Source organism: Poecilia mexicana, unplaced genomic scaffold (assembly GCF_051168715.1).
Source record: "Poecilia mexicana isolate PSO_F unplaced genomic scaffold, ASM5116871v1 scaffold_11, whole genome shotgun sequence".
NCBI classification, from domain to species: Eukaryota; Metazoa; Chordata; class Actinopteri; order Cyprinodontiformes; family Poeciliidae; genus Poecilia; species Poecilia mexicana.
In genome coordinates, this window is record NW_028263380.1 from 26,573,822 (window position 1) to 26,591,995 (window position 18,174).

The 18,174-nt window shown below is 42.1% G+C and overlaps 1 protein-coding gene across 1 annotated transcript; it reads right to left on the minus strand.

The window, feature by feature from the left end:
* Positions 1-12,221: 12,221 nt before the first annotated feature.
* On the minus strand, positions 12,222-16,479 carry edn1 (endothelin 1). The gene is made up of 5 exons (XM_014996675.2): positions 15,854-16,479; positions 15,584-15,734; positions 14,638-14,772; positions 14,462-14,536; positions 12,222-13,272 (listed from the first exon to the last, which is right to left on the minus strand). The coding sequence occupies exons 1-5, from the start codon at positions 16,161-16,163 to the stop codon at positions 13,131-13,133; spliced, it is 813 nt and encodes a 270-aa protein (XP_014852161.2). The 5' UTR covers positions 16,164-16,479; the 3' UTR covers positions 12,222-13,130.
* Positions 16,480-18,174: the final 1,695 nt, after the last annotated feature.

Sequence of the window (18,174 nt, forward strand, 5' to 3'; positions counted from 1 at the left end):
TATTAATAACAGCTTAATGCCTAATAAAGGCTTAAAATGTTGGTAAATGCTTAGAACTCCAGCGTTAAAAATTATTTTGCTTAATAAAAGCTTTATTAAGCAAAAAAATGCTTAATCACTTAATAATCCCTTAATAAATAAACATTTAACAAGTATTATTCATTAATAAGTGCTTTATAGACGCTTAGTAAATGCTTAATAAACAAATGTTACACTTGAAACAAGTCCACAGAATTTGGAAAACAAAAACTGTTGAGAAATCTTCTTTGGCCTAAACGCTACATCAAAAGATTATCTTTTAAATTTCTGGTTTTGTGCAAGAAAATTAAAAAAACAGGGATTTTACTGTAAATATGTTTAGTTGTAGTTTTGCCTCCCCTTCCTGTAGATCGGAGGTTAGCAGACTCCTGCTAATGAGCCTCGTTCCATTCAGGAGTCCTGGGAAAGGGATTTATTTAGGAGCAACAGGATGGCAGTTCTACACAATATATTTGATCAAAGTCAGTATTTTAATGGCAGTCTGTGCAAAGAACGGGCTTGACGGTCCTTAACCGCGGACTTAAACAGCAGACCCAAATGTTTGTGTTTACACTCGATTGAAATGAACGTTTTTCAGAAACGTGATGGGAGAAACCAGTGTGTTGTGTCTGAATCGGTGTGTCGTTGTTTCTTTTTGCTTTGTGAATGATCTGCAGAAATGGAGCAGGAACAAAACAGAATTTCCTCTCAGGAACAGAAGATTCTGTATTTTAGCATCACGGTGTTACGTCATAACCCTTCCCCCTGCTGTCTTTCTGACTGACGCATCGTTTCAGGCTGAAGTTCACCTCCGACTGCGATACTGCGTCTCCGTGTTTGGGTGCCCCCTTTCGCTCGCTCTCTGTTGACAGAGTTGGAGTTTTGTTTGGGAAAAACTTCGTCATCTCGGCTGCCTGCAGCTGCTCACAATCTTGTTTGGTTTCACGCAGATAGTGGCGAAGCGGCGAGGAAGGCATCGCATTCGGCAGCGGGGCAGAGCGACATGCGGAAGTGGGGAGCCAGAGGTGCTGCAGCAGCATGCGGCGCTGCCGCAGCATGTGGTGCTGCAGCTGCATGCGGCGCTGCGGCAGCAGAAGCCGTAAACAGAAAAGCAGCAGCCGCCTAATTACAGGCCTCCGATTTCACCACGAGATGGACGTTAGCATAAACACAGACAAACAGTGGACTGGAAGTCGTATTTTTCAGGCTCTCCACTGGGTTTTGCCGCCAACGCTCCGTTGAGTAGAACTCGGGCCGGTCCAGACAGAACTAAACTGGATAAAAGTGATGAATGTTTACAGAAATTCTGCCAAATCGTGGCAGAGAAGCTGCAGACTTTCACTAAAAAACACAAAATTAACACCCACACTCTGTCTGAGCCAGACTTTCTGCCTATCATTTGATTCTACACAAACCTACAGTTTCAAATTCAAAAAAACTTTATTGAAATACTTCATTCATTTACATTGAGGTGTGTACTTTGACTAGGCCGTCTCAGCATCTTGATTCTTTCTTTTTCAGTCTTTCTGTTGTGAATAGCTGCCCTGTTTGGAGTTGTTATCAGCTTCAGCTCATTCAACTGATCTGTGGCAGCAAAACAGGCCCAGATCATCATCCTCCACCACCGTGCTTCAGAATGCAGCTGCTGGCCAGAATCTTTAGCATGTTTAGCCCCATGCTAGCGCTACCACAACATGATCCGGAGCAAATGAAGCTTACCTCACAGTCTCTGGTGTCATCTAAATGTGAGAAGATGAAGTCAGATGAAGCAGAAATGGATAAATGAATCTTTAAATGAATGTGAAGTCTTTGGTTCCTTCAGGCTGCCAGACAGCGAGAGAGAGCAACCCTTCAAGCAGATAACTGGAGGTTTGAATGAAATACTGAAAAGTTGCTGTTTTCTGAGCTGGATTTAAAAATGTTAGCTTCCTTTTACTCGCCTCAGAACTAAAGTTAAGTTCACAAAGACATTTATTCTGATTCAGCGCCGCTCATGAAGCAGCTCTGCTGGCTGCGTTGGTCCTGATTCTGTTCGAACTGCTGCTGTCAGATTCTCACTCTGCTTCTTGATGCTGTGGAGCTGGAAAGATTTCTGCTCTTACTTTTTTACTTGGAGACAGTTGTGATGATGCGTAACCGTGGCAACTAGGTTTTTACAACTAAGGGCAGCTAATATGCTCAAAAGCTGAAATAATACCTGAACTACGACCCCTAAACTCAGAGTAGTGAAAAGATTATTACATTCATTACATCATTTAGAGAAACGCGTCTGCAGGGTCTTATCCCCTACTCTAACATCTCTCTACCCGGCTTTCTGACCATACAGCCAGACAGAGAGAAGCAGCAAAAGCAAAGGAGGTGGATTAGCAGTGCTAGCTAACAGCTCATGGTGTCACTAAGGTCCTTTTACTGTTGATTATCTCTCTGCTGCCTGGATATTGAGTTGTTGGCGTATCATGACAGACATGAGACTCTCATGCAGCGATTAACTAAATATTTTTCATTTTTAAACACTTGTTCTTCTACTACAGGTTTATGACTTTGTCTCACACAGTGTGACGTCCCCTCTGCTCCTAATATGAATATTTAATGGCTGCTTACTGCAGGAATCCTGGAGGAAATGATTGCTGTTGTAAAAATACTGTTTTTGTTTCTTCTAAATGCTAAAATCATCATTGATCAAACATTTAAATGACCTGATCAGTTCGTCAATAGTGAATAAACTTTCCCTCAGCTGAAGCAGCCAAAGTGATTCCTGATTATCCAAGTCGAAGTTTGGAGAAAGAAAATTTTGACTAATGTGACAATCTTCTCTTAAAAGAGATCATATTGTTCTAACATTTGAAATTGTGTTTAAAAACTTTGGTTTAAAACCAGGCTAAACAAGCGGCGATAGCTCGGCGTTTATCTCAGAGATAAAACTGTGAAATAAGGAGAACGTCCGCATGGAAACGAGCAGAACCTCTGTTTGTGTTTTGGTTTGCTGCAGCGAGGAGGAGGAGAAGTTTTTGTTTGGTATTTTTAGTTGCTCCACGTTTCTGTGCAGACGTTCCGGCCTGCAGCCGGCCTGGAGTCTGTCCGGATCAGAACCGGGCCTGTCGCAGAACCCGTCTGGTTGGGGTTCAGCAGATCCTTTTAGATCCTTTCAGATCATCTGATCTGATGATGGTTAGCAGCTAAGGTGATCAGAGCTTCCTGATTTCTCCAGATTAGTTTTTCCACACCTTGTTGCGTTTCGTTTTGATGCTCACAGAGAAGCTGATGTTGCAGGTAATTTCTGCTCCACATGAGGCGTTTAATTAGCACAGAACAGCAGCTGCCTCTCCATTGACCGTATTACTGGACTATTTGACTTTTCAAAATAAATTAGCTTAATGGAAACCCCAACATTTTGAAAAAACTCTGCGATGAAGTGTTTTTTTTTGGTCGTATCAAAATAATTTCCTTTTTTGTAAAATTGCGACGGAAACACTTTTTTTTGTTTCACTCGAGTTGCATGATCAACAACCGGATGTTACTACTGGCAGAAACGACAAAGACGACAACAGGAAATGGTTGGAAGATGATGTGAGATGATGTTATTTGTGTTTCTTACTTAATGGAAACATTGCAATTGTGAAATTGTGTTTTTTTTTTTTTGTTTTTTTTTTACATAAGTGGAAAATCTACAACGTTTTACAAACATTTGATACAGAAACGCAGCTATTGGCTGAAGCTGAGATGGTAGAAAAGTTTTAATTTAAGTTGGTGAATATTTCTGTGTGCACAGACCATGAACTTTATTTCATACCAAAAATAACAAAAATAATCTTAAAAATGACCAAACCTCTGAGTTTCCCGTTTCCAAGCAGCAGTCGGGTAATTCCAGCCTGATTTATGCAACAATCATTATAAACCAGCTTTTCTGGGCGGTAAATGAAACATTACATCTCTTACATTAAAGATGATTATTAAGTGTTTTTGTAATAATTTAGATGTGACGTTGACTCGTTTGTTACTTCAGACCTGAGATCTGACTTGTGATAACAAACCTGCAGAAGCTGCTGCTGCATTTAAACATCAGATCAGCAAATGAAAACAGACTGAAGTTAATCTGTGGTGAAACGTCTTTTATCGAGTCGTAACGCCTCCTTCACGCGCCGCTGACGTCCGTCAACATCCACGCTTCCCTCCGGAGCGATGAGCGGGATGTGGAGGGTTTCCTCTCCTGCGTAGCGATGGAAGCAAACAGCCAGGAAAACAAACGGTGAGGAGGAGGACCTCACTGTTTGGTACCAACCGGTTCACTGCAACACTGAAACTGCAGAAATCCGTTTAATCCGCCGTTCAACAAATCCTCGTGGAACAAAAAGCGACCCGGTTATGCTTGACTAGCAGAACACGCCTCAGACAGAATCCAGTGGAAAGTAGGAGTCACTCCGGACAGGAGGAAAGTCTGAGGCAGAGCCGATCCGATCCGAACAGAACCTCTGAAAAACAACCAGTGTTGCTGAGACACCGGCGTGGTCACACACTGCTGCGGGACGGCATCAGCACTGCAAAAACACTCAATATTGCAAAAACACTCAATATTAGCAAGTATTTTTGGTCTCGTTTCCAGTGCAAATATTTTATTGCACTTGAAATAAAACTAACTTGCAGGTAACTTTTCAGCTGGAAGCAGGCGCCTGTTCCGGCAGATTAGTTTCTAATTCTTGCTAAAAGTTACTTGTAAGTTTATTTTTGTCTTATTTGAAGCATACTGGGATATTTGCAGTAGAAACTAGACATAAATACTTAAGATTTTGTTTTTGCAGTGTGTGGTTATGTTTTCAGTCCAAATGTTATGCTTTCTTAATGCATTGGATTTATTGTAAAGATGCATTAAAATCAAATAAAAATTCTACTTTTGCTACTTTTTTCAAGGTTTATTTGCAGCAGTATTTACCTTTTTCAATTTGGTATCTTAAATAAATACTAAGGTTGTGTAAATTTATAATAAAATACTGCTGTATTTAGGAATTATTGACTTAAATCCTCTTATTTCTTGCTGCAAAGTTACTTTCAGTTGGTTTTGTCTCAGTTGAAGTGTAAGAATATCTCAGCAGTAGAAACTGGACCTGAATTCCTGGTCATATGTAGTGGTTCTCAGTGTGGTTCTCTGTGGTTCTCGGTGGTTCTCTGTGGTTCTCTGTGGTTCTCTGTGGTTCTGTGTGGTTCTCTGTGGTTCTCTGTGGTTCTCTGTGTGGTTCTCTGTGGTTCTCAGTGGTTCTCTGTGTGGTTCTGTGTGGTTCTCTGTGGTTCTCTGTGGTTCTGTGTGGTTCTCTGTGGTTCTCTGTGGTTCTCTGTGTGGTTCTGTGTGGTTCTCTGTGTGGTTCTCTGTGGTTCTGTGTGGTTCTCTGTGGTTCTCTGTGGTTCTCTGTGGTTCTCTGTGGTTCTCTGTGTGGTTCTCTGTGGTTCTGTGTGGTTCTGTGTGGTTCTCTGTGGTTCTCGGTGGTTCTCTGTGGTTCTCTGTGTGGTTCTCTGTGGTTCTCTGTGGTTCTCTGTGGTTCTGTGTGGTTCTCTGTGGTTCTGTGTGGTTCTGTGTGGTTCTCTGTGGTTCTCTGTGGTTCTGTGTGGTTCTCTGTGGTTCTCTGTGGTTCTCTGTGGTTCTCTGTGGTTCTCTGTGTGGTTCTCTGTGGTTCTGTGTGGTTCTCTGTGGTTCTGTGTGGTTCTCTGTGGTTCTGTGTGGTTCTCTGTGGTTCTGTGTGGTTCTCTGTGGTTCTGTGTGGTTCTCTGTGGTTCTCTGTGGTTCTCTGTGTGGTTCTCTGTGGTTCTCTGTGGTTCTCTGTGGTTCTCTGTGTGGTTCTCTGTGGTTCTCTGTGGTTCTCTGTGGTTCTCTGTGTGGTTCTCTGTGGTTCTGTGTGGTTCTCTGTGGTTCTCTGTGGTTCTCTGTGGTTCTCTGTGGTTCTCGGTGTGGTTCTCGGTGGTTCTCTGTGGTTCTCTGTAGTTCTCGGTGTGGTTCTCTGTGGTTCTCTGTGGTTCTCTGTGTGGTTCTCTGTGGTTCTCTGTGGTTCTCTGTGGTTCTCTGTGTGGTTCTCTGTGGTTCTGTGTGGTTCTCTGTGGTTCTCTGTGGTTCTCTGTGGTTCTCTGTGGTTCTCGGTGTGGTTCTCGGTGGTTCTCTGTGGTTCTCTGTAGTTCTCGGTGTGGTTCTCTGTGGTTCTCTGTGGTTCTCTGTGTGGTTCTCTGTGGTTCTCTGTGGTTCTCTGTGGTTCTCTGTGGTTCTCTGTGGTTCTCTGTGGTTCTCGGTGTGGTTCTCTCTGTGGTTCTCTCTGTGGTTCTCTGTGGTTCTCTGTGGTTCTCTGTGGTTCTCTGTGGTTCTCGGTGTGGTTCTCGGTGGTTCTCTGTGGTTCTCTGTAGTTCTCGGTGTGGTTCTCTCTGTGGTTCTCAGTGGTTCTCTGTGGTTCTCTGTGGTTCTCTGTGGTTCTCTGTGGTTCTCTGTGGTTCTCTGTGGTTCTCAGTGGTTCTCTGTGTGGTTCTCTGTGGTTCTCTGTGGTTCTCTGTGGTTCTCTGTGTGGTTCTCTGTGTGGTTCTCAGTGGTTCTCAGTGGTTCTCGGTGGTTCTCTGTGGTTCTCTGTGGTTCTCGGTGTGGTTCTGCAGCGGCCGTGCGTTTGGACCTGTCTGTGTTTCTGCAGGTGTTTTGCTTTCCTCTTCTCTGCATGGGAGTTAATTTTCCTTTCTGAAGCTGCGGGGATAATTTCTCACATTCTGAACATTCCCCACCTGAACCGCTCGCCTGTCAGAGCGCAGCATTTTCTGAATATCTCTGGGATTTTCCTGAGAGGCTTCTCGGTTTTCGTGGTGACAGATCGCCACAGTCGGACCTCTGGCGGGCCGGCTCCGCCCGGCCGGAATCCAAGTCGTGATTAATCCCCCCGCCGGGCCGAGGAAGGCTTTCGTGAGATGCTAGGGCACACCTGGGAGTGCTGGCTGGAAAACAGGGCGTGCGGAGGGAGAGCCGGCCGGTTGGACGTCAGAGGCCGCCGGCCCCTCCCAGACGTTCCTCTCACAGCCTCCTATTGTTCCCGAGCCGAGGAATTCCCGGCGAGTCGAGGAGATTCCTCACCGGGTAACGAGCTATTATGTTAACGCTGGCTTTGCTAACGACTCTGCCTCCTGTCTGAGACGATCCGCTGCACAGAGGGAGGCGTTGTTAGGCTGAGCGGCCAGGTAGGCCAGACCGGACCTGGAGGAGCTGCAGAGACCAGTCTGGAGCAGGACCAGTCTGGAGCAGGACCAGTCTGGAGCAGGACCAGTCTGGAGCAGGACCAGTCTGGAGCAGGACCAGTCTGGAGCAGGACCAGTCCATCAATGCATCAGTCCATCATATGATAAATTAAAACAAATTCAATAAGTTTGATCTAAATGGTTTATTGTTTCTGACTGGATGGAAACTCTTCAGTTTCTTGTTTTGAAGGACAGTTTAGTTTACAGATTCTTCATGATTCACTTTATTTATTGTTTCTGTTGTTTTTTATTTATTTATTTTGGATATTTAAAATGTTTTCCAGTTCCAGTGTTTAAATGTTCATTAGAATTTAAAGTTTATGGAGCTGTGAGAATGAGTTCTGGGATTATTATGACATTATCATTATGTTACTGGAAAATGGTCTCAAAACTTTTATCACAATAATTTCTGGAACATTTTATCATCCAGAAACGTTTCTTATGGTGGTGAGCTTAACTGAACCTGCAGCTGGTAATAAACTCCACCAGTTTCAATAAAATAGGCAGAAATCGATTTATTATCCAGATTTCTCATTGTTGGCTCAGAACAAGTCAGAACTTCATCATCAGGTCCAGAGAGACTCAAATTTAATTCAGTTTATTTATATAGAACCAATAAACCACAAACATAATCTTGAAGGCATTCAAGACTGCATAATAATAAATTTATTATATAACATCATCTGGAAGGAGTAGAAATGAGTAAAAATTAGATACAAATAATGAAGGACATTTAGAAGAGACGGTTGTTGAAGGGGTTTGATGAACTCTGTCGTCTTCCTTTTCAAAATGGATATGGAAGTTTTTTTATTTTTTAATATTGTCATGATATTTTTGTTTTCTTAATTTTATTTTTTCTCTGACATTTTACTTGTTTAAAATAGATTTCATTTAATTTCATGTACAAAAAAGTAATTTCAGTTTAATTACATCCTGATTTGTCCTAGTTACCAATCAGAGCATTAAGTTCAGCTTATTATTTAAATTAGATTAAAACACTTCTTTCTAATTTAACCCAGCAAAGCACCGAGTTGTTGCCTTGCAGCACTCAGTCCTGTATGTAGCGACAGCAGACAATCCCTCACACCCAGCATGCATGTGGCGACAGTGGAGAGGAAAAACTCCCCGTTCACAGAAACGTCCAGCAGAACCTGAAAACGGAGCAGACACAAAAACAAAACAGAAGTTAGACATTCTGTACTCTCATGCAAAACCAAGCAGACTCTCGGTCTGCGCCGATGAACAATTACTCGCCTCAAGTATGTTTTCTGTGCAAATGTGGAACATTTAATGGTAAATAGATTTTCTGGTGGTATCAAGTTTTATTTTTAAAGATGCATTAAAAGAAAAATATAAATCTTGTTTATTTTCACCAAACTTATTTAATTTAGAAATACTTGTGTAAAAAAACATCAAACTGACACAGTGCTGTACTTTGAGTGATTCAGCCGATGTGTTTATCAGGCACTCAGGACATTGAAACAGTTTTTCCTGACGCAGCGGGACATGGTGACGGTCCCAATAAACACAAACAGGAGCTCATCAGATGATGCAAATTTCAAAGATCTACAAAATCACCTTATTTTTCTCACATTCAGATCTTCATGTTTTCAGCAGAGGTGATCAGAAAGGACATGGCCAAGAATACCTGCAGTTTTAACCTTTAACCTCTGAGTTTTTGTGTTTTCTCTGAGCTTTGCACGCTCTGACTTCAGGCTAAATGTTTGACTTTGTTTAGAAATGACCTTATAACCGCCGTTTAATAACTGGATCCTTGCTAATGTCTCTCCACCTTGGGATTGGCTGGAAAGACGTCAGCCCTTGATCAGCAGTGGCTGTTTCTTTATTTTTAGTTTCTGTGGAATCGCTGAGGATGCTCGCAGTTTTCTGAGGTTTGGTTTCGATTTTTAGACGAATCAGAAGGAACCGTAGAGTTGTTGCTAATCTGAGGTGGGTTTTACACCTGAGTTATGATGCATAAAAAATCTCAGCCTCGCAAAAGCTCACGCAGTGCAAACTTTCATTTGCTTTCAAATGAAGCTTAAACTCTTAAACTGTGGTGGAAAAGTAAATATTGAAGTGTTTGAGAAACTTTGCTGCGTTATGTTGCTGCATGCGTCGGCACATTTCTGTCTGTGAAGGCAGCGTTTGCAGCTTGATTGTCTCCTGCGGCAGACATGTCTTCAAGCTGCTCCGCAAACAAACTGCGGCTCTGCCGGGGAAACATGACCTCAGTATTATGTTTAGGCTCTGCAGGCTGCAGCGTTTGTCACGATAATGCCTGCGGCGCACAATCCTCCGCAGATTTGTTTGCTAAATGGGCCGGACAGATTAGAAGCTCTCAGCGGTGGATAGTTTTCCGCTGCCAGTCGCAGCAGATCCCTGATGAGTGACGGCTGCAAGACGCAGGCGTGTCGGCGTTTGAACCGAGCCCAAAAACAGCTTGTATGACAGTCATTAACCGGGAGGGACAGATTCACGCTGCTCCTTAAAGCATCACATCCCAGAGCCAGAAAGACCCGGCACGCGTTAATCTGCGCCGCGTCCGGACTTGTCAGGGAGCGTTTAGGAGCTGCTGCACCGCAGGACGGATAAAATGACTGACTTGAAATGGGACCTGTAATGAAAAATTCACATTTTGCACTTTTTCATACTTTCATTTGGGTCTCATCTGCTTCCAAAAGCGACCAAAAGTTTTAAAAAGAAGTTCATACCTGAATTTCCTAAGTTAAAGATTTTGGTGACAGGAAAATGTTTCAAAATCCTTCCAGATGTAACGTCACAAATCAGCAGGCACTGCTCGTTACCTAGCAACCCCAGCAAAGGCCAGGCTGTCACTTAGCAACCCGCTGAGGTCCAGCATGTTTGGTCAGCTGATTTTATATCCAAATCCAAAAGTATTTCATTGCAGTGAAATATTGTTGTAACTCATTTATTTAACAGGAATGCTCTCCTGTAGCAGTCTGTGTTGCAACGAATTTGAAGAAGCCTCTGACTGAAGACACTCTGTTCCTGGATCGTAATTTCTCTAATGTAAGAATGATTTTAATGAAGTGAGCATGTTTTGTTTAGGCCACAGATCTGAAGAACATCTTTGGTCACCTTTGCGCTGATTTTAAGCAGAGTGGGTTTGTGGTGAAGCGATGAGGCAGTCAGCTGCTGACCTGGATCTGAAAAAATAACTGCTGAGTTTTTCTGAGGATCATTACAGGGTGGAAACCAACACGGAGCTGGATGTGTGTTTAAATCCGGCCTGCTGACAGAATCCGCTCCGGGATCATGACAATCTGTTTACTCTGATTTGGTTCTGAGATTAAAGAGCCGCGGCCGACTCTTCGCTCAACACCCTGCTCCTCTTCTCCACAAACTTCAACTCTCACTTTTGGTTTTGCTGCTTCATCTCTGATCTGGAGGTGAAATAAATACTGAAGTAAACACGTCTGGACTCGTTGTAACCGCAGAGTTAGTGGCAGCATTATGAACATTAACAGATTATTAGTTGCATAACAAGAAGCGTCATCAGCAGCACTGAACGAGAATAAATTCCTCTGTTTTTATAGCACTGCAGCTGACATTCCTCAGAGTTACAGGTTGCCTTCTTATAATGTTCAGGACACATTCCCAGATTGCACAGCTTACTTTACAGTAATTTACGGTTTACTTTTTTAAAACTGCAAATTACTTTTCCCCGTTTCCTGGCCGCATACTTTAATGTTAAGGTTACATTTCTGAAACTTACATGTTGCTTAAATTAGTTAATTTGGGAAATTCTAGGTTGCTTTTCTGGAACGTAAACAGAACATTCCTGAAACTTACAGGTTGTTCTTCAAAAATTATATATTTATTTCAAAAGAGACAATGCATATCACCTCATATGCCAGAGTAAAAGTTTTCATCTGCAGACCCTCAGGATGCAACCGATATGCTGACACGTTTACAAGCTTCTTCCATCAAAAAGCAAATAAAAATCAGGTTACAAATTTAAAGAAATAAAAGCCATGTAGCACGCTGCGACTTTACATTAAATTACAAGCTACTTTCCAGGATTTCTTGTATATTTTTTCAAAACTTAATTTCCTGAAACTTACAAGCTACGTTTATAAAATATTCAGCGTTAATTCACACACCGTTCAGCTCATTTTATGGTCATTTGTGAGTTTTAGGAAATTATAAGTTACTTTTCTCAAATCCACAGGCCAGATTCCTTGATACATTTCTGCATTTCTGAAATTTACAGGTTTCTTTTCCAGAATATCCTGTTACATGTCCGGGACTTGGAAGGTTTATTATTTAAACGTACTTTCCTGAAACCTTCAGGTTAGTGTGGAAACAAACCGGAGGAGCTCAGGTTCCATTCAGAGAATCTACTGGTTACTTCTGATGAAGAAAACCCACAAAAGTTTGTGTTATTTTTCCAGAATTAACCGTCTTTGTTCCTGGAACCTTCAGGTTTCTATCCTAGAACTGATTCTAGAACGGCTCCAGGTGTAACTCTGGGCCGGTACCAGAGGTACAGAACCGGCTCGTCTTGGTTCTGTGCAGGTTAAACATGGTGGGTGATGTTTGTTTCCGTCAGATGGGGCTCAGTGGAGACGTGTGGTGAATGAGCCTCAGTATTTTCTTTTATTTTGGTTTTTCAGCCTCATGGATTCTGATTCCCAGTTAAAACAGTCGCAGCTCCTAATAGTCTGGAATATCATCAGCATCGGGTTTGGATATTTTTAGCTGTTTTTGAAGTTTTTGTTTCATGCTCATCTTGATTTCTGATCATCTGAAGTCTTATTTATGGATTTTTTTTCTGACGTGTTTTCATGAAAACTTTGAGTTTTTCAGAACTTGGATCCTTCTGGATGTGTTTTTGGTTTCTGATGGTAATTTATTGAAGTTCTGCTCAGATTTCCCCTGTTTGGATCCACAGCCAGATGGAAAAACATGTGACAGTAACCATGGAGACGGTCTGTTAGTGATAAATAAATTTATTGGCCAGAATTCGGCACCATTTCACAGAAATGAACCCGACAAACATGAGACGGACCAATATGGCCTCCGCAGGAATTAATAAATAAATCAGAGAGGAAAACATAAATACAGGAGTGAAGAGAAAAAAAGTCCAGCGGTTTTGGTTTCAGTCGAGTCCGAGGAAAACCGGAGCACCTTCACTGACATCATCATCATCACCTCAGCTCCTCTTCCTCGCGTTTATTTTGAAATGCTTCTTTCAGAGTCCCACTTTCAGTCCAAGTCGTTTTCCAGATAAAAACGGCCTCAAAACGGAAAACGTGGAGCGGATCGGGAAAACATGGAGCGGATCAGGAAAATGTGGTACAGTTTCCACCATATTTTAGATTTAAACACTTTAGTTAAAAAATAATTTTTAAGACTTTAAATACATTTCAGACAAGATGAAAATCTTACTGACCAAATAAACAGTTTTTGTCTTAAAAATACAAACAATTTAAACTTCTAACATCATTCAGGCTGTAAAAATAAGTACATGAAAAAAAGCTCAGGATGAAAATCAGATTTTCTTCTCTGGATCTCGATTTCTTTGCATCCTACATGGGATGCAGCTCTCGTTTCTTGGCTTTCTCAAACATTTGATGAAATTATTCAAAATATTATTTTGTCTCTTTTGTGTCTTTGACCAGGAAATATTGAGGTTTTGCGACTCTTCCATGTTTCCCGTGAGACTGCGGCTGTAATCCCTGAGTCTCTGTTTGCTCTGTGGGAATCGGGTCCAGGTGTTTTCCACCTGCGGGGGGCCACTGCAGCCCAGGGGTCCGCTCCCGGCCCCTGGCGCCGCTCAGCTCCGGTTACGGCCCTGCTGCCGTGTGTTTCAGTCTGAACTCTGAGGGGATGCGTCCCATTTAGGATGCGGCGCTGTCGCCCTGCCACGCTCTGGCCCGGTGATGCCGCCGCGCCGGCCATTTCTCCAGCATCAGGCGGATCCGCCGGACCGCTCCGAACACGGCGGGCTGGACCCGGCCGGCGGCGCTGGCGCCCTCAGACCTGCAGAGGAACAACAGTCATCAGAAACCAGAACCAGAAACTTTACTGAAGAATATATTTATAGAAACAGAACGCACAAAGTCTAAGCTCCGCCCACAAAAGCAAACAGGAAGCAGGTCAGGTGACAGGAAGGAGTTCAGGGAGACTGGATCCTCAGTTTTTCATTCTCTGTTCTAATGAAGCATACTACTGGAAAAATATTTCAACTATGGATACGAGCAGAAAATTTAGGTTCTATGATTTTCCCCATTAAACGGTTGAATTTCAGGATGATGAACATTTTTCAAGATGGCTGCCATTTTTGAGCCTTTAAAACCAATTCTTGCCATAAAATGTTCCTTATTTTCATGTATTGGATGAAGTTTATGTTGCATCCAGTTTTTGACTTTGGTCATTTGATTCATGTACAACAGTCAGAAACTGGAAGGATATGAAGATGAGACGCAGACGTTCGTCTCAATGGTTAGCGTTAGCTTACCTATTTTTTGTGTTTAGCGGTTTAGCATTAGCTTCCACTAATTTTTTGTGTCTAGTCGTTTAGCGCTGGTGGAGTTAAATTCTTGTTTAGCTAGTTTGCTAATAGCTACTGCCGATTTTAGCACAAATATATATTCTCCATTAAAACCATGGCAGCCATTTTGAAAAATGTCCATCACAAAAAGGAAACACAAGATCAAGAAAATATATATGAATTCTATGGTACAAAACCATTTTTTCTTTGTCGATTCTGGAATTGTTAAAAGTTTTTCCCAGAATTTACTATTTTTATGAATTTCTTTCCTTTAGAGTGTTTCCTTCTGAATTTTCCAGATTCTCAGAGTTTTCTGCATATTTATAAACGGGGTGATGTACGCTTCAGAAGGACTCAGATTTGGTAACTTGTGTTTTTCACAAAGATTTTAGTCACTGAAGCTGCAGCAGCTGCAGGTGTTTATTCCTCCTGATGTCATTAAAGTCACGTGATGGATGGACGTTTGAGACCGGAACCGGTCCAGAAGGCGGGAAACATGAGCGAGGCGGGTAAAGTTCTGGTCGGATCCAGATTCCCTGAACGAACCGGGGCTGCTGTGCGAACATGACGGAACATGAAGGTTGAGCTGCAGGGAACATCCGGGAAGAACCCGGAAGTTCTGCAGGAACACCGGCTGTTCCAGGATGTTCCGATCCACCTGTGTTCTGTTTGACTCACCTGTCGGGTTCGCCCGTGTCTTCTGTCCGCGCGTGACCTGGAGAGCGCATGCGTGCGCCCGTCGCCATCTCTGACCTGCATCGCACGAGATCACATTCCAGTCAGCGTCACGCGCACAAACCAGTTCTCACGGTCACGCAGGTGCCTGAGTGATGTTTTATTTTTTTTTAACACACCTGAGGCAGAAGTTCACGCAGCTGTTGTCATTTCCATGCAGACACCGACATCTGGGCGCGCGCGTGGTTGCCGTGGAGACCGACAGGTCGCGCTTCGCCCGGGGCGCGTTCCCGAGTCCGTAGGAGACCACGCGCCTGGAAGGAGAGAAGATTTCAGATTAAAATGAGAAACAATAAAATAACAATGAAACAAACAAACATAAAGGAATAAATCTACTTCTTAGTGCGCCACAAACGTTCTTGCGCATGCGTAACAAGTCTTGGTTATTTTGTAGTTTTGGACGTTTTATTGCCATCATTGAGAGCTCATGATTTAAAGTAAATTGCTATCATTTGTTCACGTTTATATAAATAATAATAAATAATAATAATAATTTTCTACCAAAAGAATTTATTTCTTTGTTTTGTTTTCAGTCGGAGCCTAAAAATCTATCAAATTTTACAGGATCAGAACCAAATGACATGGAAATAATAAAATCGTAATAAGTTAATATCCAGTTACTAAAAATATTTCAGATTTAAATAATTTAATGATCATTTTCATATTTCTCGAAAAGCGCAATTGTAAGGGAAATAAGATGAAAGCACGAAGCTTCGAGTATGAAATGGGAAAAAACGAAATGGGAAGAAATTTACATCGAAATAGTTTCTTTACTTACAGCGGTCCGTTCATATAAAGAGTCTGACTAAATAACAATAATTACGTTTTTGAATGTATGAAGTATTTAATTCAGCTTTTAAAATATAATTTTTTTCTGCGTGCATCACTTGATCCACTTTGTTTATTATTGTTTAACTGAAAAGCTGAGATGTTCTGATGGAAGTTCGGTTTAAAAACAGAAACTTGGTCTTCAGTTTTCAGCTCAAAGTGCCGCAGCAGAGTTCTGCGCAAACAGCGTCAGGTTGGTTTGGATGAAACCTGGTCCGAACCTCCAGCTGCACTCACTCAGGTGTGTTGACCCAGATGATGTCCAGGTGGCAGAAGTAGACGCATTCCTTGTCCAGGAACGTTGCGCAGGAGCAGCGCTTGTAGCGCACATGGCGCTGCGCACTGGCAGGTGCGGCGGAGCGCGTCTCTGCGGCTGGCGCACACAGAGCTGGAAGGAAAGCAGAGAAACGGCGTGAGGTTTAGTTTAGTTGCTTTCTGCGTGTCGGAACCGTTTCAGCCGTCCGGACCCTCTCGGTTTACTGAGCATGCTCAGTGGGAGCCAGTTACCTGCGCAGAGCGTCACGCACAGCGCGGAGATCCAGAGTTTAAAATCCATCTTTTGTGAAATGAGGAATAATCCGCAGAGGAACCTGAGCTGAGCATGAATCCTGTTTCTCTGGCTCCACATGTGCAGCGCTGCGGCTTTATAAGCAGCCTCTTCCTCCTCTCCCTCCTCTTCCTCCTCCCTCTGAAGTTTTTGTCCCTGTGGTGTTTCCACTGCGCTGCAGCTTCCACCCAGTAGGCGGCGCACTGTCACAGATCCAAAAACGAGGCCAAAATCAGAGACTTTGAACCTACAGGCTTCATTCTGGGCCATTTAGCCAAAAAACTGAGGATTTATGTTCAGGAGATGGAATGAAAAACTAAAACTAAACTGATTTAACTCTCAAACATCATTTAGAAAAAATTGAGAACAAAAAAGTATGAGAAAAAAAAGTAAAAACTAGAAAAAACTGACTGTTCTTCACTATGTAAACCATAAGTCCCACTGTTATTGCCATTCCCAGTAAACAAGTTCAGATTAGAACACTCCTCTGGTGTAATAAGTAAAAATAAAATATGCATAAGCATGCAGAGTTTCTGTCCTCTGGAGCTGCAATCCTGCAGCTTTTACATGCATCTGGATCACACTGCAAAAACACAAAGTCTGCCACTACTGTTTCATCAATATGAAGGAATTATTCACTTTTAACAACTATAGCTTGCTGAAAAGTTACTTGTAAATTAGTTTTGTCTTCTTTTATGTGTAATAATATATTTGGACTAGAAAATAGACTAAAATATGTGATGATATATTGTGTTTTTGCAGTGCAGATCATTCCTTTGGTTCAGTTAAAGCAGTGATTCATATGAAAACTGCAGGACAAACAGCAGCAGGCTGACCAGTTTCATCCTTACTGGGGTAAAATCACTGAAACCAGTTTGGTTTCATCCATTGATCTGTGATTGTTTGATCTTAATTTCAACGTCACACTGCAGGAAACGACTCTGCGAACAAACCAGCAGAACAAAACACATGGATCCTCTTCACAGTTACAACTTTTCCAGCGCTGGTGGTTCCTCTCTATTTAAAAGAATCAGTTTTATTCTGGCTGTCCTGCAGGGGGCGCTCTCAGCTAAAGAGTCTCATCTAACAGCTTCATCTGAAAAATAACTCCTCATCCTCACTGTGAGTGTGGAAACGTATAAAAACAGCAGCGAGAGCAATTACATTATAACAGCCTATGAATAAAAATGAAACTTAAATTTTAACCTTAAACATGTAGAAGTGAATCAAATGTTTCATTTAAATAAATATATTTAATCAAATTAGCTAAGATTAAGCAAAAAGTGTAAGAATTTTTACATTTCTTACATTTAAAGATCAGGAATCCTAAAGTGGGGCTGAGTGATGCGTTTACAGACCGATGTGTGCAGGAAATTTCAGTTTGGAGATATGTCCATGATCTCTTCTAAAGTCAAGACAGTACATCAATACGAATTACGGTTTGTCCACAGCTCGTCTCCAAGCGACCCAAAGTTTTCGATTTTTCGTAAAATTAGAGTGTAACTGAAACCAGCTGCCGCTCCGCTAGAGTGAGAAAAAGAGTGGATTTCTGACGCCGTTTTCGAAATTTTCCTAGTGCTTACTCTTTTCTTTCAAGGTGCTTTAGGTAATCTGACGCTCCCATCAAGTGTTTTCCATACATTTCTGAAAAATTTCAGAGCTCAGCGCACCATTTTTCTCTCATCGTTGCTATTACTGTGAGTGAGGTACAGATATGAACCGTGGGACTATCGGAGACGACAAATAGCCCTCTCATACGCTTCAAACGGTTTTCGAATACGTATCACGGTTCCTGAACGGGAAGGAGTTGTTTGGACAGCTTTTTGGAGTGAAACTTGTTGGCTCAAACAGATGGAGTTATGTCTCCCCTGTGTGTCTCTTGGCAGAGGATTAATCACCATAGCAACAGAACACAGCTGCTGATTGGACTACAAACACATGGCCATGTCTGTAGTTCTAACTATACAAACACCCACTTATACAGAGGGCTAGGTTTAACCCAACCACTGTTACACACTGGATCAGTGTGACCATTTAAAATGACGCTTACTGAAAATTTCAAAATAAAAGCCTTGACCATTTTTACATCATGCAATTGATCTATTAGTCATTATATAACTGGTATTCCCAAACCACTTTTACACACTGGATTAGTGTGACCATTTAAAATGACGCTTACTGAAAATTTCAAAATAAAAGCCTTGACCATTTTTACATCATGCAATTGATCTATTAGTCATTATATAACTGGTATTCCCAAACCACTTTTACACACTGGATT

What these genes read in the sequence shown, in the direction of transcription:
- edn1 (XM_014996675.2), bottom strand. Translation starts at nt 16,163, where the DNA reads ATGGCCCAGAATGAAGCCTGTAGGTTCAAAGTCTCTGATTTTGGCCTC. An exon ending in TGCGTGAACTTCTGCCTCAG is followed by an intron (nt 14,537 to 14,637) that starts GTGTGTTAAAAA and finishes CGTGCGATGCAG; the next exon opens with GTCAGAGATGGCGACGGGCG. An exon ending in GACACGGGCGAACCCGACAG is followed by an intron (nt 13,273 to 14,461) that starts GTGAGTCAAACA and finishes GTTCCTCTGCAG; the next exon opens with GTCTGAGGGCGCCAGCGCCG.